We start from the raw sequence: 25,311 nt of genomic DNA, 5'->3' as shown, positions 1-25,311 counted from the left end.
CAGGCCCATCAACTTATAAAAAGATACTCAACCTCACTAGGAATCAGGAAATGCAAATTACAATGACATTCACATCCATCTGATTGGCAGACATGTTTAAAGTTTGACAATACAAAGTGTTGGTAAGATTTGGAGTAACAAGAATTCTACATTGCTGGGGAGACTGTAAATTGGAACAATCATTTTGAAGAGCAGTTTGATAATATCCAGCATTTTCATTCCCAGGAATACATCCTAAAGAATCTCTCACAACAGAGATACATAAAAGGTTGTTTGCTTCAGAATCATTTGTAATAGGAAAAACTGGAAATGACCCAAACTCTCCCAACAGGAGAATAAATTACCAAGCATTCATCCCATGGAATTCCATATGCAGTGGTTAAAATAAAGGAACTAAACTGCACATATCAACATGGATAAATCTCAAAAACAATGTGTTAAGCAAAAAAACCAGAAAAGTACAGAAGTATAAACTATACTCCATTTACATGAAGTTAATATGCTAAATTATATATTTATATAATTGTATATTTATATTATATTATATATTTATATAATTTTATATTATTAATGGTATTATGAAAATTAAAGGCATACAAATATTCATGGCAATTATATATACTGATTTTGGTATAATGGATGCCTCTGAGGAGAAAAGAAAGGAAATGGGGCTAGAGAGGAACATATCCGAGAAGAAATTCAACTATACCTGTAACAGGTTATTTCAAAAATAAAATCTGAAGTAAATATGGCAGAACAGTGGGTACACTGATATTATTCTCTGCAATTTCCAGTATGCCTAAAATGTTTTATTCAAAAAGTGATAACATTAAACTTCAGAAAAGACTTTTTCTCAATGATTGATAAGATTCCCAATAAAATACTAAGACTTCAATAAAATTTGGTTATAAAATTCTCCAAATTCTCATTGTGAAATATCTGTTTTAAGTATGTGTCCATATAATAAAAGACCTATATAGACAAAAATTATAAAATATAAATATACGCACATGTGCCTAAAGACTAGAAAGGAAGAAACTAGAAAGGAATGCATACAAAAAGAACATAAGCTTTTAAGCTAGAAGGATTTAGGGTGCAATTTCTTTAAACTTTTTAATTTTTAAAATCTGACTTAATGAATGGGAAAAGGGGGTTAAAATAAATGTATTATATACTTCCTAAAAAGTTTTTTCTGTAGAAATAATATGGCAGCACAGATTTAAACAAACAGTGCTCTAGAAATGCCCAGTAAAAAGTAGTGAAGTCCTTTCAGGTTTTCCTCTGAGTTCATTTCTTTCTGTTAAATGATCAGGTTGAACAAACAGGCACACAACAAAGTGACTTGGGTCAAATCACTATCACCACCCAGTTTTCAAGGGCAATGGCAGTCAAGAAGTCGCCAGGGAGTGATACTCTTCTATCCCTTTAATTAAGGCGGGGCTTTTAAAACTCAATTGTTCCATTCGTGTCTCAAATCAATCAGATGAAATTCACCTTTTACGTGGCCTGAATCCTGATAGCTCAGCACACTTGATAGGTAATTTAATCACGTCTGGTGTAGATGAACACAAACTCAAATTAGCTGCTGAAAGAGTTGGTCTTCTCAGAGATAGCTGTGCTTTTCCACTTTTATGCAAGAGCTGAGCTTCACCAACTGGCTAGCTGGAGGTGTTATTAAAAATTTAGTGAAAGAAACAAAGGTGTGCTCTGATGTCTCTTATTACCCTTTCTACTGTTACTCCAGCAGACAAAAGGCATAGAGCCTGCCTCATGAATAATGTGACATGGAATATTCACAATCTATTTTTAATAGAGTCAAGTAATAACATTAAGAGAGATATTTGCAATCTTCAAATTTCACACGGTAACAGGCACAGTAATTTGTTTTGATTCTGAACTGCGGATATCAAGATATAATTTTTTACCAAAAAAAAAAAAAAAGGCATACAGTTAACATCAAAATTACAATTCCTCACTTAGAGCATACACAGGGATAACAAAAATGGACCAAATGTTCTAAATGTCATAAGGGAAGAGCAGGACAGAACAGTCACATAGATTTCAATCAGTTCTACTTACCCCGCAGTGCAACTTCTTTACTTTTCAAACCAGGTTGGAAATAACCAACCAGTACACAGGGTGACTTCTGTGGGAAGGATGTTTTTGTCATTTTTATTCACTGGGAGGTTTGTCTCCCAGGACACTAGGAAGTGGTTCCTGGACACTGCAACTGTTCATCATCCATCAGTTCTGAAAAGCTATCTTAAACTCCATTACAGAGTAAACAAATTTAAATTGTGAATGAGAGTAAACTGACATGGAAAGACATGGTGCTGGAAATCAGGTGAGGACAGCCAAGGACTGAGATTTGGAGAAACCGGAGAAAAGCAGCATTCAAGCCCCCCTTCCCCGCCAACCTGGAGAGAAAGTCGTGCGGATTCTATTTGTTTCCCAGGCTGTCAAGCAATCTCTCTTCCCTTTGTGCTGTAGAGAGCAGAGCCAGCCCCTAGGATGAAGCAGGAGCTTATTTTCTGTTTATTCACTTAACATCTCAGTAAATATTAATCTCCTACTGTGTGCCAGGCACTATTCTGGGAACTGAGGATTCAACAATGAATAAGTAAAGCTTCGTAAGACATTGTCCTCACTGCTGTATCTCCACCCCCTAGAAGAGTGCCCAGCACATACTGGGTGCTCAATTATATGTGTGAAATCAATTTGAGTTGTAAATGGGCAATCTGCTGGTACTCACCATGGGGCATGCATACCCTGAATGTCTGGCTGGGAGGTGTTAAAGCACTAGTAGTAGGGATTTTGGCCAGGACTTTATTCTGGTTTCATTCTCTTAAAGGACTGACTTATGCAAAAAGCTCCCACAGGTGGGACAGAACCAGAAATAACCCAGATCCTCATGGGCCTTTAGATTTGTGACTTGCATTAGGAGAGGCAGCTAACCAATCTCACACTTTTTCTCCTTTCCAGTCTCCACAGAATCAAAGCAGTCAGGGTTGGACTGGAATGACAGAGCTGTCTCCATATTACTTGATCAAGGAAACCAGTATCGGGGAAGTCAAAAGATTTACACAAGTCACATGATGTGTTGGTGACAGAGCTGTGACTAAAACTAAAACCTAGACCTAAGACCTGTGATTTCTTTATTCATCTGGGAGCCTTCAGGCCCATAAAAAAATATGTTGACATTTTCAGAGGAAAGAGCTTACTTATGTGCCTGTGGAACCATCAGGGGCTCTACAAGGTAGTAGCTTAGTTTTGTACACCTCCTAGTTTTTCTCTTATGAAAGAAGTATCTCTGAGGTGTAGGAGCAAAGGAGAAAGTATATGGAAACCAGAGCAACTGGATTTTACTCTTCTGGATATTAGCTCGTCTGCTTCACTTTTATCCTCCATTGCAGTTTCCTTCAGTGCCAGCTTTCCCCTACAGAGTAAAACAAAGGTCTGCCCCAAATTCCCTGCCTAAAGGAGAGGCAATCTGTAATACTCTTAATACTTTATTAACTTAAAACATCACTCTAATAAATATGTATTAACAAACATAATGCATACCAGAAGATCTAAAAACATTTACCAACCTCATCAAAGTGAAAATACCACTTTTCCCCCCTCTATGGTACACATGGAGGGTCAAAGAGTTGAAGACAGAGCCTTCCTTCCCACATGCGTGCTAGCTCAGACATCTTTAAAATATCAGCTTAACAATAAAAAACTGAATATACACACATATCTTTGAAGTAACTGTTCAGCTACTTTTTGTTTACACCTGATAAAATCCAAAAGGGTCAAAAGGGAAGGTTTACAATTCTGTGTTGTCTTCTCAGAATTCCCTCCAAGAGTAAGAACAGACCCAGCCACTTGGAGGTGCAACCGTTAGCTTTTGAGGAGCAGTCAGGGGTTGTGACTTCAGTCTCTCTTCCCCAATACCTAGCATGGTGCCTGGTACCTTGGTAGCCGGTGATCCATGGACATTTGCTGAGTGAATGAATGACATCTTGTCCACAGGCATTGCTTGTGCTTTTACCTCCAGTGATGAGGCTTTCACAGGCCTACTGAAGGGAGGACCTCTAATCCCCTCTCATCACCAACTTCTCTTCTGCTCCTTCTTGGGGGTAGCCTTGATGATGCATCTCATGACTTCAAAGTATTAAATTCCTTCCCCAAGTCAGTTTCTGAATCAGTTTTTGAGGAGGAGAAATGATTCCTCCAAGATTTATAGGCAGCACCCAAAAGAAAGGAGTCAACAGACTCCCCAGAAGGAAAAAAATAAAAGTTAACACTCACTCTTCTTTCTAGATAAAAATATTAGCATTTGTCCACCTTGTAAATGGTGATTCCTCCTCTTCCACACAAATATCTGGGGTAGGTCAAGAGGGGGAGGGAAGAAACCTGAAGGGCATTCCTGTCTGTAGATTAGGGCTGGAAATGGGAAGGACTGTGGGGTCTAAGATTTATTCTGGTCCCCATTTGACTTTGCCTTTGTCTTCAGGTGTAGAGGAGCCTATTTGTGTCCGAAGCCTAGAGAGTCACTTGGTTCTCACTCTCAGCTGCACTTTGAAAAGGTACCTCATCTCTTCTGGCAGCTCCAGGAGGTAAGGCAAAGGAGGAGCACCCTGGTAGGATCTGCAGACTGGACCTGGGGTCTGGAAAGTCAGAAGGGAGTGGAGGCAAGCAGGGAGCGGAGTGGTGGCAAGCAGAGAGGCTGCCCTCAGTAGTGTTGTGTAGCTGGTGCTTGCAGCCAGCCAGGGTGCTCATTTGAGCCCGTGCTGCGTCTCCCGGTGCCTTCGGAGGTCCACCTTCCTCTGGAAACCCTTCCCACAGAGGTCGCAGCCGAAGGGCTTGAAGCCTGTGTGTTTGCGGCTGTGGGTGATGAGGTTGGAGCTCTGGCTGAATGCCTTGCCGCACACCTGGCACTTGTGAGGCTTCTCACCTGTGGGGATGGGAGGGTGAGGGGAGAAAGTATGAGCCTATGATAAAGCTAGAGAGGACCCACTGTGACCCACATGCTCTTGGCAGCAGCTGGTTGCACCACAGTCTAAAGCCTTCAAGCAACTTGGAGGGTGACGTGTTGCAACATGAAATGACTCCCAGCCTGCAATGCGAGTCCCTGGAAGCACCATGGGTGCACCAGGTGAAAGGGAGACTTTCTGAAGGGGGGGTTCCCAGCCAAAGGCCTCAAACGGTTTCCTGCTAAACGGAAACAGAGCAAAGGCCACGTGCCCTCCCCAGCTGAATCTACCCCAGGAGGACTCCCCTGACTTTATAAGCCATGAACACTCAGAGCAGATGTTCAACAGGAAGGGGAGGGGGAAGCTGTCCTAAAACCGTGTGACTCCGTTCTAATTCAGAGGAAGTTTTCAAATCAGAATTTCCAAGTGGGTGTCAGTTTGTATGGATCAGTGAGCCTGTCTTCTTTCTTGTTCTTGAAGGACAGCGGAGTATATCTGAAAAAACATCTTAACATGGACTTTCTTTCTTTTCTTTCTTTCTTTCTTTCTTTCTTTCTTTCTTTCTTTCTTTCTTTTCTCTCTCTCTTTCTTAAGTTCCAGGGTACATGTGCAGGATACGTTTTTCAATAACTTATTTTAAAAATCCACATTTAGGCCACAAAGTATTAAGGCAGCTGATACTTTTCTGTCTTGATTTTTCCTTAATTTTATGAGGTTAATCACATGATTCTTTATATACCAGCAATTCTTCACCACAAATTAATAAGAGAACACAAAAAGGTTTTGTCTTGTTCCCCATCTCATGTGTTGTTAGGTAAGTGGCATGAATTTCCAAATAGCCCAGCATGGCATTATAGTCAGGGCTCAGCCTTGGAAAAAATATAAAATAGATGAAGTTCATTTTTGAGGAACCCTCTGTCCTCCTTGCTAAACTCTTCTGTTTTCATGCTTCAGATTTCCTTGATAAGAAACCACCCATCAAAATGTATTCTATCCCTTTAGGGTCAAACAAATCTGAGAAACAAATTCTAGGTATAACGTAAATGTTTGATAAGGGCTTAATGTTTTATTCAGTCAAGATCCTAGTTGCATTTTGATAAGTGTCCTGAATACCTTACTTATAAGGAGTGAATTACATGGAAATTTCAGGTAAGAGGGAATGATTAAAGTAGAATACTTTTCCGGGTTTTCAATGGAAATACATACATTACCCAAGTATATTTATAAACATCAAGGGGGGGGTGTTTAGAATACACTGTGATTTGTTCTAAATCAGTATTCATATTCTTCAATAACATTTTCAGAAATTCTGGGTCTCATGTAAATGTCTTTTGACTATTAGAGTGTTCTTGGCATTAAAACTCCCACCCGCACATAAAGTGTTAGACAGAGTCCAGGATTAAAAGCCAGAGCATTACATGACTCCATTATTCATTCAGTCTTACTTCTGATAAATCATTCACTCTTTCTGAGTTTCAGGATGGTAAGAGCAGCTCCTTCTACTTTACTGAGTGGCAATAAGAATCAAATGAAAGGATAGATTTGAAAGTACTTTGTAAATTATAAAGCATTATAATAGGTAAGGAATTATCATTATATGGCATTAACTTGCAGATATTTTGAAAAGGGCAATAAGTGAATAGAAGCTTTCTGTGTCTACCAACCTCATAACTGAACGTAAAATACAATAAACAGTGGCCAAGAGTGGACATTTGAGAGGTCAGACCTGAATTTGAGCTCTGGCCCTGTCATTTGCTAGCAGTGTGACCCTAGGCAGATTACCTAGCCTCATTTTTTTCATCTCTAAAATGGGGAGGAGTAGTCTCTACCTCTCAGAATTGTTGTGAGCATAAAATGAAATAAGGCATTTTAAAAATGCTTAGCAGAGAGTTTAATCATATTTGCCATTATTTGTTCCTCTTCAATCAGAATAAGCTCTCAGACTCCTGAAAATGCAGCCAGAGAGGCCACACGAGTCCCTCCCACAAAAGGCCAGGTGGTTAGGGAAAGTCCTCAATCTCTAGGTAAGCTTTAGAGCAACTCTCTAAGGGACCCTGGAGCTTCATATTTCACCCAGAGCAGGCAGCAGTGGAAGCAGCTGCTAACCTAAAGGAAAATGTTCTTTCCAAGTATAGAGTACCTGTGAGCTGACCTGCTGAGTGGACTTTCAGACACAACCCCAAATCAAGGCGGCTCTGGGGAGAATTATGCCTGTAAATGAACCGAAGAACCCACCCCTTTGTTTTCTTTAACACAGAGCAGGGAATAACTCCATCAGAAAGGCCTCATCCACCACTCACTGGGGCCAGAAATCAGAGAAGATGAGTAATGTTGGCCTCAGGGTGGTTCCTACAAGCCAAGCGCCTTTAGCTCACCAGTGTGGATGAAGGTGTGTTTCTTCATGTCTGACTTCTGGTGGAACCTCTTGCCACAGTACTGACAGGGGTAGGGCCGAGTGTCTGAGTGGATAAGCAGGTGTGTGGACAGTGTGGATGACCTCTTGAAGCTCTTCCCACAGATCTTACAGTCAAAGCTCCGTTCCTACAGAGAGAGAGACAGAGAGAGAGAGAGAGATGTAGCACTCCTACTGCAGTCAACTAGACTGCTGCTCTCCTCACCCCTCAGCTGGCCCTAAAAATCCCTTGAATACTTTTTCTTTCTTTTTTTGAGACCGTCTCCTCTGTCGCCCAGGCTTGAGTGCAGTGGAACGATCTCAGCTCACTGCACCCTCTGCCTCCCAGGTTCAAGCAATTCTCGTGTCTCAGCCTCTCAAGTAGCAGGGACTACAGGCACATGCCACCACACCTGACTAATTTTTGTATTTTTAGTAGAGATGGGGTTTCACCATGTTGGTCACGCTGGTCTCAAACCCCTGGCCTCAAGTGATTCGTCCGCCTCAGCCTCCCAAAGTATTGGGATTACAGGCGTGAGCCACCGTGCCTGGCCCTTCAACACTTTTTCTACCAAAACATTCTTCACCCACAACCTTCCACACCCCATGGCAAAAACATATCCACACCCTGCTTTTTTTGACACCCATTAGCACACACTTCTCCACCCTCCTCAACAGGAGGCTTAGACCTCAGTCACTTGAGATGCCACCTCCCCCCAGCCAGTGTGGGTGCTGGGGGAGATGGGCTGATACTCTTTTTAGCCTTCATAAGTAGGCATTCTCCTGAGATAGCTATTGGTATATTTACTTGCTCATCTACTCTCCATCTCTCAGCTAAACTATAATCTTCATGTGAGCATGCTGTCAAGGACATGATGTGCTATAAGATTCTTAAGTACTTGGCACCTGGAAGTTAGGCAACAAATATTTATTAATGAATGAATGAATAAATAGCGGGGGTGGGGCATAGTGGCTCATGCCTGTAATCCCAGCACTTTGGGAGGCCCAGGCTGGTGGATCACTTGAGGCCAGGAGTTCGTGACCAGCCTGGCTAACGTGGCAAAATCCCGTCTCTACTAAAAACACAAAAATTAGTTGTGCCGTAGTGGCATGCACCTGTAATCCCAGCTACTTAGGAGGCTGAGGCACGAGAATCACTTTAACCTGGCAGGGGGAGGTTGCAGTGAGCTGAGATTGTGCAACTGCACTCCAGCCTGGGTAACAGAGCCAGACTGAAAGAAAAGAAAAGAAAAAAGAAAAGAAAAGAAAGGAAGGAAGGAAAGAATGAATAGCGGGGTAAATACGCTCCTAGATGCTCTAAATGAGCTGAGATTCCCGCTTTTCCAGTCGAGCTGAGATTCCCGCTTTTCCAGTCGAGTGGGGTCAATGCAAATTAAGTGACAACCATTTGGTTAAAAGAATAGGCACAAAGAAACAGAGCTAGTAAGTCTGATATATCAGCAGCACGATTCAGTGCATACAAACCTACCTCAAGCCCAAAGTAACAATGAGGATCACACTCTCGAGGCTCACAGTGGTGTGACAACAAAATCTAGGGCTGCCTCAAGGCCTGAGCCGGCCACAATCCTCCTTTCCCTACACACCTGCACCAGGGCAAGGGGACGCAGCGGAGGGCTTGGGGGAGGAAACTGGGGGAAGTCGAGGAGAAAACTTCCAGGCAGAGACTGGCGGGTGCTGCACCAAGGAGATGCAGAAGATCCCCGAGCAGGGCCGCGCGCGGCGGTGCGCCCCGCGCTTACCTGCGAGTGCACGGCTTTGTGCTGCTCCAGGCTCACCGCGTGCCCGAAGGTCTTGCCACACATCTCGCAGGCAAAGGGTCTGGTACCGCTGTGGGACCTGCGCACGTGCACCTCGAGCCCGTGCGGCGTGGAGAACACCTAAGGCGGGTGGGGGCAGAGAGAAGGCCGCTGAGAGGGGCCGCGAGGCGCAGGCGAGGCGCGGGTAAGGGAAGCAGGCGCAGGGCAGGCGAGGTGGTGAGCTCGGGAGCCTCACCTTGCTGCACTTGATGCACTTGTAGGAGCCGCCGCCCAGCAGCAGGCGGGTGCACAGCAGCTCCGACTCCACCTTGACGCCAGCACCCTTGTCTGCGTGCAGCCCGTGGCCACGCTCCGGGTACAGCAAGCCCGCCGCTGCCGTGGGCCTCTCATACAGCCCGGCTGCGGCAGACCCGAAGTCGCCGTAGAGCCCTAGGCCAGGGCCAGCCGTGGCACCGGCCCCTGCGCTGCAGCTCCCTGGCGCCCCGGCCCCCGCGCCGCAGGCAGCCCGCTTCGGGCCGTACAGCGCGGCCAGGTGGCCCGGCTCCGGGGCGGGTTCACAGAAGAGGCCCAGGCCAGCGCCGCGCTCCATGGCCCCACACGGTCGGTAGCTCTGCACCAGATGCCGCAGGTCAGAACCCGCCAGGCCGCTCCATGAGTACGGTTTGAAAGGCAGGGGGAAGGGCTGGGCTTCGTCCAGCGATGGGCACATTGACTTCTCCGAGGCTGTGGAGGCACAAGGGAGCGTCCGGTCAGGCTTCAGACGGCAGAGCGGAGGCCGCCGGGCTGCGGCTGCGGGCGTGGCGTGTTCGCGGACTGCGGGGCACCCAGCGCTTGTAGAACACTGCGTGCGCCAGGTGCCAGGCTCGCCCCAAGGTAAAACGTGGCCCGGGCCCTGGGGCCTCGCAGGCCACTATAGGAGGCAGAGCAGCAAACAGATCATTGAAAAGACCTCGGGAGAGGAGGTCGTAAATTCTGTGCGAGTGCAGCGGAGGCGCTCGGCGTTCCGAGGATCTTTTCTGTCTGGACCCGCGCACCTGGAGATCCTATAGGGAAGGGCGCGTCTATAAATGCCCGGAGTTGAGCTGTTAGGGAGAAGGCGGCGGCCGTTCGGCCCCTCACAGCACTCGCGGAAGGGTCCAGCCACCAGCGCAGGCACTCTCCCAGCCCCTACATGTTCCCATTCAGTTCTTTTTCTTCCCAGAATCCACGAGGAAGGAGGGAGAAGGTCCATAAATGCGGCCCCGAACTACCCGAAAGGCTGGTATCTGAATAAACCCGAAGGTATTAAGATTTCACGAAGTTAAGTGCCTAGTGTACGTAGCAAAGGGGCAGCAGGAAAGGGGCTTTTGGGCTTAAATTGCCAGCCAAATACTCCCCATTCCTGTTATAGTTTGATGGAGGCGGGGAACCTGAATTTCTCAGAGAATAACTGTATAACTCATAAGGTTTAGCCACCACCTGCAAGGAGACAGCTCTGAATTCTCGGCCTGCTACGCCCCCACCCACGTGAATTTTGCTAAAACTAGTGACCCCAACGCATGTGAGTGCATACGGCATTTACAAATTGTGTGTGTGTGCGCGCACACACACACACACACTCCAGTTCAGGCTGGCCACTTCAGTGAGAGTCTGTACCCGCAGTTTCGTTCGGAGGGGTTCGGGGCGCGCCCAATCCTTGCCCGGCCACTTGACGCCCTGGCAGGAAGAATCCTCCCGCCGCCGGCTCCCAGACACACTTGCTGGAGCTATGGTTTTCGCCAAGTCAACTCACTGATTGTGGGACGGGTGGTGGTATCTTCTAAAACTAGGAAACATATTCTGGATATAACCGGCCCTTGACAGAATCCGGCTGGTCTGCTCATTCCTTCCCCCGGCCGGGACTGGAGACGCCCCCACCCAACGTGCGGTCACTTAGTTTGCCTGAAGCTGGATTGCTCGCTGGAAATGAAACCCAGAGAGCAGGCCCCTGAGGCTGGGTTAACCTGGCAAAACGAAAAATGAAACAGGCCCCCAATCTGCGCCTGTGAAGACCAAGCCGCGGGCTGAGATTTTCGTCCTGCCCCCTCCCTGCCGCCCAGCGCCTAGCTCCTCTGCCTGGCCCGTTCTGCCCTGGTCCCCCGTTTGTTTGAGCCTTGGGGGTCTAGATTGCAGGATCCTAGCACTTTATAAAACAATCAAGTCTGGTCAGAAAACGAAAGGTCAGCGTTGCTGCCAGTCGAAACGACTGGTTTATTTTCCGTCACCGGCCAGCTGCGCGCAAACGAATCTAAGCGACAAGCAGCTAGGGTCCCGCCGCCTGGGATGGAGGCAGCAGCCCCAGCGGGCAAGCTGTCCGAGTCCCAGAGAAGCCGGATGCCTCCTTCCCCTACGAATCAGCTCCCTCCTCCCGGAAAGACTCTCCAACTCCCCGTTAGCATTTCTACGCCCAAGGTCGCGCCAATTCCCCCTCGCACTGCCGGGTCCCTGCAGCTCCCGCCCGAGAGGTTCCCAGTGGGTTCCTACCTGGAGACGCGGAGGGTGACGGGGGCCTCCAGAAGTCCTCAAACTCCGAGCTCCGTTCGCAGACGCTGCCCTCGCAGCTGTCTGGGGATGCGGTGGCTCTCTCTGGGGCTTCGGTCAGCTGCGATTCGGGGGACAAACGGTCCCGGGGCTCCGCCTTCGCCCCGCCTGCATTTGAAGTGCTGTCTGCAAAGAGGAGGCAGGTGAGGGGCTCAGGCTGGGACCGGTTGAGTCTGAGGGTTCTGAAGGCTCCCCGAATCCCCCGACCAGGGCACCCGAGCGTCTTCCCCTCTCCGCCCAGACCCCGGCCGGGAACCCTCTCGGATCTGAGGGCAGGCGCAGAGAGGCCGTGGCACCTAGGAGACAAACCCGGAGGAACCAGGGCAGTAGAAAACAAAAACAGCAGCAAAAGAAACGTTGGGGCAGCCCCTCCCAGCTCCGGACTAATGGTGTGTCGAGGTGCAGTAGGCATCCGCGTGAGCAGCCCCGCCTGGCCCGCGCGCGCCTCGCACCTGCTCGGCTAGGCGCCGGTACATTCTCTAAACGGAGGGAATAGTCTGGTCCTGGGGAGCGCGGCTGGTGGTAGCTGTGAGCCTTCTTGCTTTTGACGAGAAATGAGCGCGGCATGGTGGTCCGGCACTTTCCCCACTGCGCCCCAAGAGTCCCTGGAGCCGCTGTCACCCACGGTCACTCCGAGGGCTTAGCCAGCCCGGCGGAGACCTGAGAGAGAAAGAAAACCAGGTGGAAACGCTGGTCAGTACTCTCCGGTGCGGGGGTCTGGGCACCCAGGCGGAGGGAGAGCTCGGGCCAGGGAGGAGCGCAGAGGGCCCACGGGAGGAGGGGCTTGGCCCCGCTGCGCCGCGCTTACCAGGTGGCACTTGGACAGGTGGCGCGAACCCGCCGTCGTTGCCGCCGCCGCCACTGACACAGCTCAGCGGTAAAACCTGTCCCGGGGCCCTGGCTCAGGCCCCTTTCCTCCTCCCTGCCCACGCCCCCCAGCTCCTCCCCTTTCCTAGCCAAGCTCGCTCGGGCAATCAAACTCCCTGGAGAGCCGTAGTTCCCATCGGCTGGGTTACCCCAACTCAGCTACTCATTGCCTGCCTGCCTGTGCTTTACGGCTGGCGAGGGAGGGCGGGGACATGCTGATCGGTTTAGGGGCCGGGGATGCCCAGTGGTCGAGGACCCGGAAGGGGCAAGGAGCCAAGACCTCCAAGAGCCAGCTACAAACTGGAGTGAAAGGGCCGGGGAGGGGGGGAACGGAACACAAGATAAAACTGTGGGGCGGCGCGGGCACAGCAGCAGAGGGATTGGGGACAGCAGAGGCCAGAGAAAGGAGGTGGGAGAGCAAAGGGACAGGAAAGTGAGGGGAGTAACAGAGGACCAACCCCCGCCCCAGGAGAAACTCGCATCCGGGTGATCCCACTCGCTCCTCACTCGTGCCCCACGTAGGAGAAACTTTGGCCTCGGACTCCCGGCTGCGGCGGGCACTGGTCGAGGCTGCGGCGAGCCATCCCAGACCATGGAGACCTAACCTCGGGAATCAGGTCCTGGGAAAAAGCACTTTCCGTTCTGCTCACCAAAAAATCTTGTCCTAGGGAAGTGGAGCCCGATCCGCCAACGTTGACTGGGAAATGCTAGGTGTCCCGAGTCGGCAGTGCACCGATAATTTAGCAGACAAAAAAGACAGGACGCCAGAACGCGCAGGCTGCATTGGCAGAGAGCGGGGGTCGGGCCCGGGCCCGGGAGGGAACTAGCTGCCCGGGGCGTCGCTCTCATTAACCCCCAATCAGTTCACCTAATACCAGGTGGAAATCTGAGCCCAGCGGGAGGGCGTGGCTGCGCCTGCGGCTAGGCTCCAGCCGGCTCCGGGGGCGGGACCCCACAGTCGAGGTGGTCTGGGGTAAACGAATCTGCCTTCCTCCCGGGGTGAAGGCGATGGTGACCGGGTTCACACGTGAGCTGCCGTACAGCAGTTCTCCGTGGTCTCGGCTGATTCAGAAACGAGGGTGCTGGGAACTCTGGGCCGGGGCAGGACCTGCAGTCCTCCGGCTTCGCGCTGTTTCCACTGCCGGACTAGGAGCCCCTCGGCTTCCTAGGCAAGATGCAGGCCACACAGTCTACGTCTGTCCGTTGGCGCTCTCAGCTTAAAACGAGTCCTACAGGCCTTGGTCCCTATAGGGTGCAGGCCCCCTGCTCCAGATCCCCAACCCCACTGTGTCCCCTTCTCCGGAGGAATGGGAATAGACCTGGGAGAAAAGACGCCTGAGACGTGTCGCGGGGCTCCCGCGAAGTTTCCCGCTACCTAAGCGCCAGAATGCCCCTAGGGGTGAGGGTGCCATCCGCCTCCCTCCAGGTTGGCTCCCAGGGATAGAGCTTTGCCGCTTCCTGCACTTGTCGTCCGTACAATTAGACGCCACAAACCTCAAACCCAATTCTTTAAACAGCCGCGAATCTCGGAAGAAAAGAAAAACGGAGTGGCGTTGTCCCGAGGGTCCCGCTGCGGCTTGGACCCGCGTTGGCTGGGAGCGGGACAAATGGGGGCGGGGTAACTGTCAGCGCCGGAGCTAGGTCTGGGCTGGGGCCACGAGAGACCAGGCGGACGCGGAGGCCGCCTCCCCACCCGGGCTGTAAGCCCACGCCTCTGTCGCACCCCGGCCCGCTTTGCTGGTTCCTGTGGGAAGGGAGTTTGGAGGAGATAGGGGCCCCGGGGCCTGGGCCGAGCGCGTGGGAAGGCAACTCCGGGCTGCAGCTGGCGCGGGAGGTGGGGCGGCCCCTCCGCGCGCTCAGGCCTCTCCTCACCGTCCGGGCCCGGGAAGGCGGGAGCCGAGGGCGCTAAGGGGGCGGCCTCCCGAGCGCAGCTGCTGCCACCTCCCCACCAGATGTTTCCTTCCCGGGTGGATTTGGCTCCCCTGCCGAACCACCAGACCGCCTGCTGCGCGCCCCCGGCTCCAGATTTCCAGCCACACTGCGCAGGTCGCGCCCTAACCCAGCTGCCGGAGCTCTCGGGGCTCCCGCACGTCGGTCCGCAGCAGGTGGGAAACCGCCCGCGCCCTCTGGTCGCCCCCGCAGTGCCAGTGCTCTGCGAGTCCCCGCGGACGCCCCCACCAGGGCAGGAGGCGCAGAACAGGCTCGGCGGACCTACCTGAGGAGTCAGGGCGCGGGCACCGCGCTAGGAGTTTTCAAACGGAATCTTGCTTTCGGGAGAGCCCGCTCTGTCTCTCTGACTTAAAAAAAAAAAAAAAAAATTCTCCTTCCGAGCTCAGCCCCCAAAACCACAAGCTTCACTTCCTGAGCGTTACTGAGTCGCTCGCATAGCCCTCCCAGACCTGCTCCCAACCCCCGTCGGGCGGCCGGGCGCGCTCCTTTGCGCAAGTGGCCAGGCGGTGGGGGGCCTGGCCTTTCCAGCCTGTCCCGCGCGCCCCTTAGTTGTCCTCACAGTTCTCTCCCTGTGGGTCGGCAGGGGATGAGGGAAATTGGAGGTCCGGACACTCAGGCTCTAGAAATGACTTGAAAGAAAATGAACTATTCTTGGCTCCAGGGAGACTTCCGCAGCGAGAGAAGCCACAGATTGAGGACACAGATTGACTGGCACGAGAGGGGTGGGGGGCGCCCCGCTCCGAGGACCCTCCCCGCCCCTCAGGCCTCGGTCACCCGCCCCCCCACCCCCGACCCCGCCACCTCCTAGGGCTGCACCACCCCCGGGTCAGAACCGTGAATCACCGGCCGCGGTGCCGCCGGCCTGGAGCCCGGCGAGTGGCCACGGCGTCCGCAGAGCGAAACCTGCCCCGCGGCCCCGAAATAGCTTGTTGTGGAAACACTTGGGGATAAATACGCCCAACGAGGCTGAAAATACCTTGACACCCAATCCGAGAGGTTTGCTCATTTCCCTTCGGATTTAGGTAATGGTTAAATTTGGAAGAGGTGGGCGAGCGCCGAGCCCCCGGCGGAGAGGGCCCTGGCGGCGCGTCCCGCGGGCGCCCGGCGGGACCGGTGGGCGCACCCTTCCCGCGCGGAGCTCGCCGGCTCTCGACCGGGTCCGCTCAGCCTTCGACTAATTTCCGGTGGTCGGAGCTGCGAAATTAAAGGCCGCGCGGGGGCAGCGCTGGCGGCTGCTCGGCTGACTCCGCCCTGCCGGGGCAAGCCAGGGAGAGCGGGACCTCGTACGCGGGCTCTGCCACCGCCTGAGGTCATACCCAGGCACTGGGTGCTGGCGGGAGCAGTAAAGCGCCATAAAAGCATAACTTTGATGACTATTGCAAAGTAAGCCTTCTTCGCTTGGATTGTATGTTTCATGAGGGTAGACACTGGATCTTCATCTTTATGTCCTAGGCAGGCTCTTAACAAAAGGCTGTGGACTGAGTAAATGAATGAGTGGGGTTAATTAAATAATTAATTCTATTAATAGAATAGGGGGAAAAAACTTAAAACCTAGCTCATAGATACATGAACAAATGCAGCAACTTCCAACGCTAGACTGTATGACATGATCCATAGTGTGTGGCCTGCTGTGTATACTCAAAGCCTACACCCTTTGCTCATTGGAGTGGATGGATGTTGTAGTCATGTGACTTTTCAAAATGAATTGAGTTGGATTTTGATCACAACTTCGTGCACAATAAGCTTCCAATGTCAGACACACACAAGGAGAAGGGAGTGGTGCTCCCCAGTTCTTGCAAAATAACTACCATGTTTTAGGTTAATCTTAAATTGTTATGGGGGGGAAACCCTTAAAGCTCTTTTTCTAGAAATAGTTTTTAAATTATTCTTATTTTGCATTGTAAATTTAAAATTTTGCAGGGAATATTTGGTTAGTATAGCAGTGCTTTGAGCATGTATTAATAATATTATACGTTTTGTTAAGCAATGGCCTGTGCCCCTATTGTATGCCAGGCACTGGGTACATCTTGTCTGCGTAGCTGTCCTCCTTCATTTCCTCAACACATCCCTTCTTTATATATAAATGCAGAGGCAAGCAATCTTGGTCAGAAAGGAAAATTAAGGACATTTTGTTAATATTTTATTTCTTGTGTGCTTTGTCCTGGCCTAAGGTATAAAAATCTCACAGTAGTGCCAAAACAAATCTTTCCCTTATTCCCTTCTCTCCTACTCAATAGCAGAAAAAAACAAATTTTTAGAATAAAATTATAAATGGGACAAAATAAAATTTGTCAACCAAGTTGTAGAGAAATGGTTGGACTATTTCCTTTGCATATTAGCAAGTTCAAAGTCAAAGTTTCTTGAAAAGGTGCTGTGACTATTTTATAGTTTAGTTGAGTGTTGCTGTTTGAAGTCTCAGGAAACTTGAGGGAGCCCATGAAGGGGGCAGATAAGCACCTTGAGCAGTGAGCAGTATCACCTTAGAATAAATCCCTTTCATTCAGATTTAGTCTAGTCATTTTGCTTTTCATTTGCCCTTCACAGACTCTTGGGATTTCTGAGTTTGAAAAAGAAAACTGAGAACTGGAACAGGGACACGCAGAGAGGAGCAGGTGGGAGGGAGATGGCACTGAATTTCCCTTTATGTCTTTTACATGTTGAACCGTGTGTATGTAGTACTAACTCAAATAAATAAATACACATTTAAAAAGTATTTAACAAGTATTCAACACGTTTAAAAAGTATTTAACAATACTTTTTAAGAACACAACACTCCTGGGTGTATACTGTTGAAGTGTGACTCCCACACTTGGGGAAGAATAGGAGAAAGGTAAGAAGAGGGGAACCCAGAGAGGTTAAGAACCTTGCCAAGGAACAGTGAAGAGCTAGGACTAGAAATAACGATACAATGAACCCATCTCTGACTTCCTGCTACTCCAAACTACCTCTTGCTTCTATTAAACTAAGGGCAAAGAGAATAAGCCACCCCTCCATGAACAGTTTTAGAAGCTACAAAGACTCCCTCTCCCTCCATATATTCCTTTGGAACTGAAATAGATCTAATGGTAAGCAAAATGTATACCTGAGGCACAATTGTCTATAAATAGGGTCTTTCCAAAGAAATAATTTTACATTTACTGCCTTTTCAATAATTTACTAATTGTTTCTAAATAGCAATAATAATGTATCTGTCGATGCCAAATAACAACTGACCTTATCATACCACAAACATTTTTCCAAGCCTTGGCCCATTTATTTCAAGCAGCCTCTCATAGATCAGAATTTCCCTACAACAGAAGATTTGAGACATTTAAAAAAAAAAAAAAGTGGAGATGGAGTCTCGTTATGTTGCCTAGGCTGGTCTCAAACTCCTGGCCTCAAATGATCCTCCTGCATCAGCCTCCCAAAATGCTGGGATTACAGGCATGAACCACTGTGCCTGGCTGAGACATTTTCAAAAAGAAAATTGTAACAGGATATTACCAGTGTCTTGTTTATTTTTTCACAAAGCTTTACAGTTATGATCTCTGTCCTTTGTGGGACAGCATGGGAAAAGTGGGTGATCCTGAAACCCCAGGGAGGGGCAATACTCCCATTTCCAGCATACATTTCTATGTTTGCCTCATTTGATTCTCACTGTGATGATACCAGGAAGGGAAAAAAGAGCTCAGGCATTTAAAAGCTAGTAAGATGTGATTGTCAATCTCTGTTCTGCTAGTACCAGCTTTGAGACCTTGGGTAAGTTAGCTCAACTCTCAGCCTGTTTGTCCCCTGTAAAGTCAGAATACTGGTACCTACCATGCAAGACAGTGGAGCAATCTTTTTTTTTTTTTTTTTTTTTGAGATGAAGTCTTGCTCTGTTGCTCAGGCTGGAGTGCAGTGGCATGATCTCTGCTCACTGCAACCTCCACCTACCGGGTTCAAGCGATTCTCCTGCCTCAGCCTCCCGAGTAGCTGGGATTACAGGCATGCACCACCACGCCCAGCTAATTTTTGTATTTTTAGTAGAGACGGGGTTTTACCATGTTGACCAGGCTGGTGTTGAACTCTTTACCTCATGATCCACTCGCCTCGGCCTCTCAAAGTGCTGGGATTACAGGCATGAGCCATCATGCCCGGCTGGAACAGTCTTTTAATTTGCACTGTTTACCTGTTCATTTGGGCAGCAAGAATGGGAGAATGCTCCAAATGAGGGTTTCTGAGTTTTAAATATAAACATATAAGAAATTATGCTATATTATTTGTATATTATAAATAATATAAATAAGAATATATTACAAATTATGCTACATAATCTGATAAGAAAAGAATAAAACTCTGTAAAACAACTTTCAAGTATTCTTGCTCTATTATTTAACAAAAATTATAATCATATTACAGATACAACTGAGTAGTCTGCTTTTCTTCACGAATATTCTAATTATTTTTCTTTTTTCTATTGTCTTTATTTTCCTATCTTCTTAAATGGAATATAAACTTTTTATAGTAAAAATTATTTAAATAAAAATCATGACAATCTTCCTTGCTTTTTATATACAATTTTTCATCATTTTCAATTGCTATAAAAAACTTCTATCAGCTAGTTTACTATAATTTACTCAATCACTCTCATCTTAGTATTTAGCTTGTTCCGATTTTTTACTATTTTAAGTAATACAATGAAAAGATTTTTGAATATAGCTTTCCCTACATTTGGAATTATTTCCTTAGGATATATTTTTAGGGGTGAAATTTCTAGATCCAACAATGATTATTTTTATGGTCCCTGATACATACCAGAACAAGTTTTATGGATGGCGCTTATGTAATGCATAAGCCAAAAGAATTCATACCACTTAACAGTTAAAAGACTACAAAAATAAACTAAGGAAAAGTTTGACTTGGATTAAAGACCAGATATAGAACTGGTCTTTATTTTATGTACAGGAAGTACTTGTTAGAGCCACACCCTGTCATATTGCCATGGTTTTATCCTCAAGTATACTAACAAACTATTTAATTTTTGTCTTTGGATTAGGTGTCATGATAGGTGTAGTCAAATTGAAATAAGAATTACATATATTTTAATTGTATTAATTCAAAGAAAATAAATGCAAACTGATAATTGTGTGATGCCTTAACTTGAATGATAGGTAATATAATTATCCCCTTCTACTCTTATAAGAAGCAGGCTATCAAAATAGAATTCCACTGACACCATAAGTCAGAATATGATTTAATGGTACCATCATTTGTGGGAAGTGGGTAATGTTTTTTGTATCAGCTCATGCAAAAATTGGGAAATGAAGTAAAGGAGAAACATGGAGATAAACAAGTTAATAGAAGACTTATGGTATAAGAACCAACTTTGAATTAATATTTTTTACTTTTCAAACATGAAGAAAAACATTATTTGCTTTTAATAAACATTTTGGGACTGATATATTTAAATCTCATTACATTTGAAAATATTATCTATTACTATAAAGTTTAAATTAGGCTTTTACATAAAGGATTTCAAACATCTGAAGAGGGAGGAGGCTGTCAGCTTTGGTGTTGAGAGTTCAAATAAGAAAATTGTTAATCTCACCACATACGTATTTTTACATTGTTCCTAGGAATAGATAGAATGAAGTGTCATCTTACTGTGAGCTGCGTGATATGACTCCTCCTAGAAACATACCCAGTGTGAACTTTTATAGGAAAAAAAAGGAGTATAGTTTGCTTGGTGAATGGAAAATGAAACAAGACAGAAAATGCAAAAATTATCTTTCTTTCGAGTTTTTCATCATTTCCTCCAGTATGTTTGGTGATTAGTTCGCCCTACCCCAGATGAAACACTTCACTTTAAAACAGTACAGCCTATATATTGTAAATTTTAAAAATTACTCACAAAACACAACTCCCTTAGAGGAAATATATGACCCCATATCTGGAGGTAAGGTGGGAGTTGAGGCTTCTGAAAATCTCTGGCCACTGCTGTCTGCATGAGGCGGGGCTTGGAGGATCAGCCCACATGAACAACCTCAGGCTCGCCCAAAGAGACAGGCAGAAGGACAACATGAACTGGTGATAGGTAGATGCAGCCCACTGGGTGTTCCACCTCTGCTGCTATCCTGGGCTTCATGGAAGAGAAAGAAATTATGGGAGTTCTCCAAGGCAGGCATTCTGGTCATTTCTCTTTTATGGAGAAGGACACCAGTGGTCCATACGTGGGAAAGGAAGGGAAAAAAAAAAGCGGGAGACACCAGTGGTTTAAGAAGCCCAGGTTCTGATAACTAGCAGCTTTCTTATTCCAGCCAAATCTGTTGATTCCAAATATTGTTTCTTTCCACCAAATCACATTACTTGTTTCACATCCAGCATAGGGTAGAAAAGCCTGGAGCCAAAAGTCACGTGCCTGTCACAGACTTGAGAGGTGACGAGGATGGGATGGTGGAGAAGAGACACATTCCCTCCCCTCCTGCTGCAAGGCCCAACCCATCACTCCAACAGTGTGGACGTGGCGGGTATGCTGCTCATCCAAAGGTCAGAAAATAATAGCATTTAAGTTGCTGAAAGCAGCATAGTTATGTTAATTCAATAGAACATTTGTAAAGTAGACAAAATAAAAAGTAAAAATACAGCTCCATATCTCACTACCTTGGTTCAACCTCTAGTAACATTTCAGAGTGTTTTCCCCCCAGTCTTAAAAAAAGAGTCTACTATGATGATATTGTATAATTGTCCACTTAGATGATGTGCTGTGATCTTATTTATTATGTTACTGGACAGTTGGATTATTTCCCTTTTTCCGTACTATAAATGATGCGGTGATTTTTTTTTTAATTGTACCTGGGTTTTTCTATATGTAGGATTCTTTCTTTAGGATTGATAACCAGAAGTGATTCCCCTCCTGGATCAAAGGTTAGGATTTTTGTTGTGTTTTGTTTTTTATGTGTTTGTATGTTTGTATTGTAGAGGTAGGCCCACTATGTTGCCCAAGCTGGTCTTGAACTCCTGGCCTCAAGGTGATCCTCCTGCCTTAGACTCCCAAACTGCTGGGATTACAGGTGTGAGCATCCATGCCCAGCTAAAGGCTAGGAACCTTTTCAAGTCTATGGACACGTATTGAGAAATTATTTTCCTGAATGGTTGTAATAATTACACCCCTGCCAAGAAAAATTATAAGTACCACAGTAGCTAAGAATCAGAAGAGTGTAGCAATTAAGAGCATGGACTCTAAGCCAGATTTCTAATGTCTGGAAATTCTGGCTCTGCCTTCTTCTATCCTTAAACAAGTTCCTTAACCTCTCTGTACTTCAGTTTCTTCATCTGCAAACATGGTTACAATAACACCTACTTCACAGGTTCTTGTACAGATTCAATGAGTTAATACATGTAAAGCATAGAGCAGGCATTTACTAAGTGTTAGTTATTGTCACTATTACAGCAGGCACTATTGGAGGCCCTTTTTATACACATTATCTCTAACCATCCCAATGAACAGGCTGTGGGAATAGACTCGGAGAGGCTTGCCTTCCCCAGATCACATAGCCAGAGAAGGACAGAGTCCCGATCACAACGCAGGCCAGCCTGACTCCTGACCCTGGACTGCTGCAGGAGGTAGGCCTCAAGGCCTCCCATTGTAGGGGCAGTAGCTTTGTGCACTGCAGGCAGCCCTGAGACTTGCCAGGAAGCATTTTTATATGGATTTCTTTTTTTTTTTTTTTTTTTTTTTTTGAGACAGAGTCTCGCTCTGTCACCTAGGCTGGAGTGCAGTGGCACGATCTCGGCTCACTGCAACCTCCGCCTCCTGGATTCCAGCGATTATCATGCCTCAGCCTCCTGAGTAGTTGGGATTACAGGCGCCTGCCACCACGTCCGGCTAATTTTTGTATTTTTAGTAGAGAGGGGGTTTCACCATGTTAGCCAGGCTGGTCTCGAACTCTTGACCTCAGGTGATCCACCCACCTTGGCCTCCCAAAGTGCTGGGATTACAGGTGTGAGTCACCACGCCTGGCCATTTTTATATGGATTTCTGATATCCCAATTAGACCTGAGAGACTCAGGCTCCCTTCCTGAGCTCCTGGACCTTATCTCCCACAGGAGGCTTTCCAAGGATCACTTCCAACTGTCATGGTCTGTGTCCCCATAAAACCAAGCAGTTCATCTGAGCTGAGGCTGGTAGAGAAGTGCTAGGGGATCAATTGCCTCTTCCTAAAATATTCTCAAATGTTCTTACTGTCTGGCAAGGAGCAATTTATCAGTAGGGACTATCGTGAGTTTTCATTTGAGCTTTAATTAAAACACATGAAGGGCCAGGCGCAGTGGCTCAAGCCTATAATCCCAGCACTTTGGGAGGCCAAGGTGGGTGGATCACTTGAGGTCAGGAGTTTGAGACCAGCCTGGCCAACATGGTGAAACCCTGTATCTACTAAAAATACAAAAATTAGCCAGGTGTGGTGGTGCGCACCTGTAGTCCCACCTACTTGTCAGGCTGAGGCAGAAGAATCGCTTGAAACTGGGAGGTGGAGGTTGCAGTGAGCTAAGATCGTGCCACTGCACTCCAGCCTGGATGACAGAGCGAGACTCCATTTGAAAAGAACAAAAACAAACAAACAAAAAACCCACATGAACATACATACCACATACACACACGTACACATACCCCCCCACCCCTCATCAGCTGGAGAATGAACAGAGCTTCTGTACAAATCAGAGATTTGCTCATGTACCTCACAGTCACTTTGTTCGATAGTGGAAGAAATAACAGGTTGGTGGAGACAAGGAAACACCAGGCATAAACTCTGCTCAGGATGCTGACCCAGGGGTGACCAGTGTGGAGGCTGGTTTAAAAGCAGTCACTGAGGCCTGACGAATGGAAAGACCCAATGCTGGCACATGTCCTAAAGGAGGACAGAGTTTGTGGACTCAGTTGTACAGTTCAATTCAACAAATATTTACTGAACAATCTTTGTCATACGCCATGCCAGATGTGAGGTACATAGATTGGATATGGGGTCTCTGCTCTCCTTCAACTCACTCAGAAGTGAATGTAGCAAGGAGGGTGAATAAAGGAGAGAATAAATAAAGAATGTTTCCCTGGGACACAGGACTTTTCTTTTGATGAGTCAGCACTTTGCACAGTTGCCACTATAGTTCTGAAACCCACCTGATATGAGGCTGGGGTTAGGATTTTGCAGCATCAAAATATCCTACCGGCTGCAGAATAATGAGATCTACTTTTTGCACAAAGATATTTTTGCCTCCGGTTTGGGAAGCATTTAGCAGTTTGGATTGTAGAAAGCATTTGGCATATTCCACAAGGCTTCTCTAACCCAAACTACTCATTGTTTTTGCTGGGATTCTTTGAGGAGGAAGTTGGAGGGCAGGTGGAAATGTTTTCCTTCCTTCCTTCCTTCCTTCCTTCCTTCCTTCCTTCCTTCCTTCCTTCCTTCCTTCCTCCCTCCCTCCCTCCTTCCTTCCTTCCCTCCCTCCCTTCCTTCCTTCCCTCCCTCCTTTCCTCCCTCCCTCCGTCCCTTCCTCTTACCCTCTCTTCCCTCCCTCCTTTCCCCACTTCTCTCCTTAATCACAAAATTGAGATAACTACGACTATTAACTATTCTTGGTACCAGGAAGAACAGACATATTTCCCACTGCAATCCTAAAAAGTAGTTATTGTGATAGAAATTAATAGTGTTCTTATACAATCTTAAAATAGATGCAACAAAAGTTATTTCCCATAACACTTAATATACATTGTTGACATCACAAAAAAGTGCAATTTGGTAAAAACTATACTTTGAGAAACTATGACGCTGTCTAGTAAGGTACCAGCTGTCTACTGATCTGGTTTAATCCATGGATATGTTTGAGACTAGACTGTCTGAAAAAGTGCATAAGCTGATATATGCTTCAAATAATCCTCTCTGAAAATTGCTTCTCCTTACTGAGTTTTTAATAAATATTTGATGACAGGATGAGATTATACTCTCAGCGAAATCCTGGAATTCTATTCTCTGTTGTTTAAATTCAGATCCATATGCCTTAATAGACAATTCAAATGTAGGTTTGACCTATTGTGAAAGCTGAGGTACCTAAGAACAGCTGGTTGTATCAAAGGCTTTCTCATCCACAAGGGAAAACCAAAGTCAGGTGTAAGCTTTACCCCAGGAAATTGTTTTGAGTCTGCATAGCACACAAATGAGACCCTACAAGGTCACATCCATAGAACAGGACCAAAATAGTATTTCCCCAAATTTGCAAATAGAGAAAAGTTTAAAGAATGGGTACAATGAACTTCCAAATAATCCAACTAGATTTGACATCAACATAATTTTAACATTAAACAAAATTTAAAACATTAACACCAATAGAAAAAATCTTAATTTAATCAGGAGTTGTTAGTATGAGTAGGGCTACTTCCTGTCACGCCCTCCAGGATTATTTGTGATGTACAAGGAGGTGATTAGACAAAGTGACTTTTATAACATTGTTATTTCTAAACCAATTAAAAGATGAAAAATACCTACCAGATACCTACCAAATGTAAATTTGCAAATATAAAATATATTTTATTTTGTAAATATCAAATCTTTCTGACAGTGATTAGCCAAAAGGGTTTTATCAGGAGATCTGAGTTTCAGATAATAAGAATTATCTGCATATAGAATAGTGAATGCCTTTCTGTTTTCTGCACTAGAAAGGAGTTGCCTTGCTTATGTAGGAAAACTTTTCTATTGTTCAGGTTCGTTCTTTTTTTCTTTTTTTTGAGACAGAGTCTTGCTCTGTCGTCTAGGCTGGAGTGCAGTGGCACGATCTCAGCTCACTGCAATGTCTGCCT

General features: G+C 46.8%; 1 protein-coding gene across 4 annotated transcripts; it reads right to left on the bottom strand.

Annotated features, from left to right (window-relative positions):
* Positions 1-3,495: 3,495 nt before the first annotated feature.
* On the bottom strand, positions 3,496-15,683 carry GFI1 (growth factor independent 1 transcriptional repressor). 4 transcript variants are annotated; one of them, XM_030823326.1, is made up of 7 exons: positions 15,484-15,683; positions 12,143-12,350; positions 11,634-11,816; positions 9,367-9,854; positions 9,114-9,251; positions 7,337-7,502; positions 3,496-4,942 (listed from the first exon to the last, which is right to left on the bottom strand). In XM_030823326.1, the coding sequence occupies exons 2-7, from the start codon at positions 12,255-12,257 to the stop codon at positions 4,764-4,766; spliced, it is 1,269 nt and encodes a 422-aa protein (XP_030679186.1). In that variant the 5' UTR covers positions 12,258-12,350; positions 15,484-15,683; the 3' UTR covers positions 3,496-4,763. The 4 variants fall into 4 exon arrangements, with proteins under 4 accessions (XP_030679186.1, XP_030679184.1, XP_030679185.1 ...); XM_030823324.1 differs by lacking the exon at positions 15,484-15,683 and adding an exon at positions 14,773-14,857; XM_030823325.1 differs by lacking the exon at positions 15,484-15,683 and adding an exon at positions 13,208-13,927.
* Positions 15,684-25,311: the final 9,628 nt, after the last annotated feature.

The sequence above is a fragment of the Nomascus leucogenys genome, chromosome 12, assembly GCF_006542625.1.
Source record: "Nomascus leucogenys isolate Asia chromosome 12, Asia_NLE_v1, whole genome shotgun sequence".
In the NCBI taxonomy this organism is placed as follows: Eukaryota; Metazoa; Chordata; class Mammalia; order Primates; family Hylobatidae; genus Nomascus; species Nomascus leucogenys.
Note: the sequence above shows the minus strand (reverse complement) of the source record. Positions and strands in the feature narration are given on the sequence as shown.

What these genes read in the sequence shown, in the direction of transcription:
- GFI1 (XM_030823326.1), bottom strand. Translation starts at nt 12,257, where the DNA reads ATGCCGCGCTCATTTCTCGTCAAAAGCAAGAAGGCTCACAGCTACCAC. An exon ending in ACAAAGCCGTGCACTCGCAG is followed by an intron (nt 7,503 to 9,113) that starts GTAAGCGCGGGG and finishes CTCTCTCTGTAG; the next exon opens with GAACGGAGCTTTGACTGTAA. An exon ending in ACACACCTTCATCCACACTG is followed by an intron (nt 4,943 to 7,336) that starts GTGAGCTAAAGG and finishes CCATCCCCACAG; the next exon opens with GTGAGAAGCCTCACAAGTGC.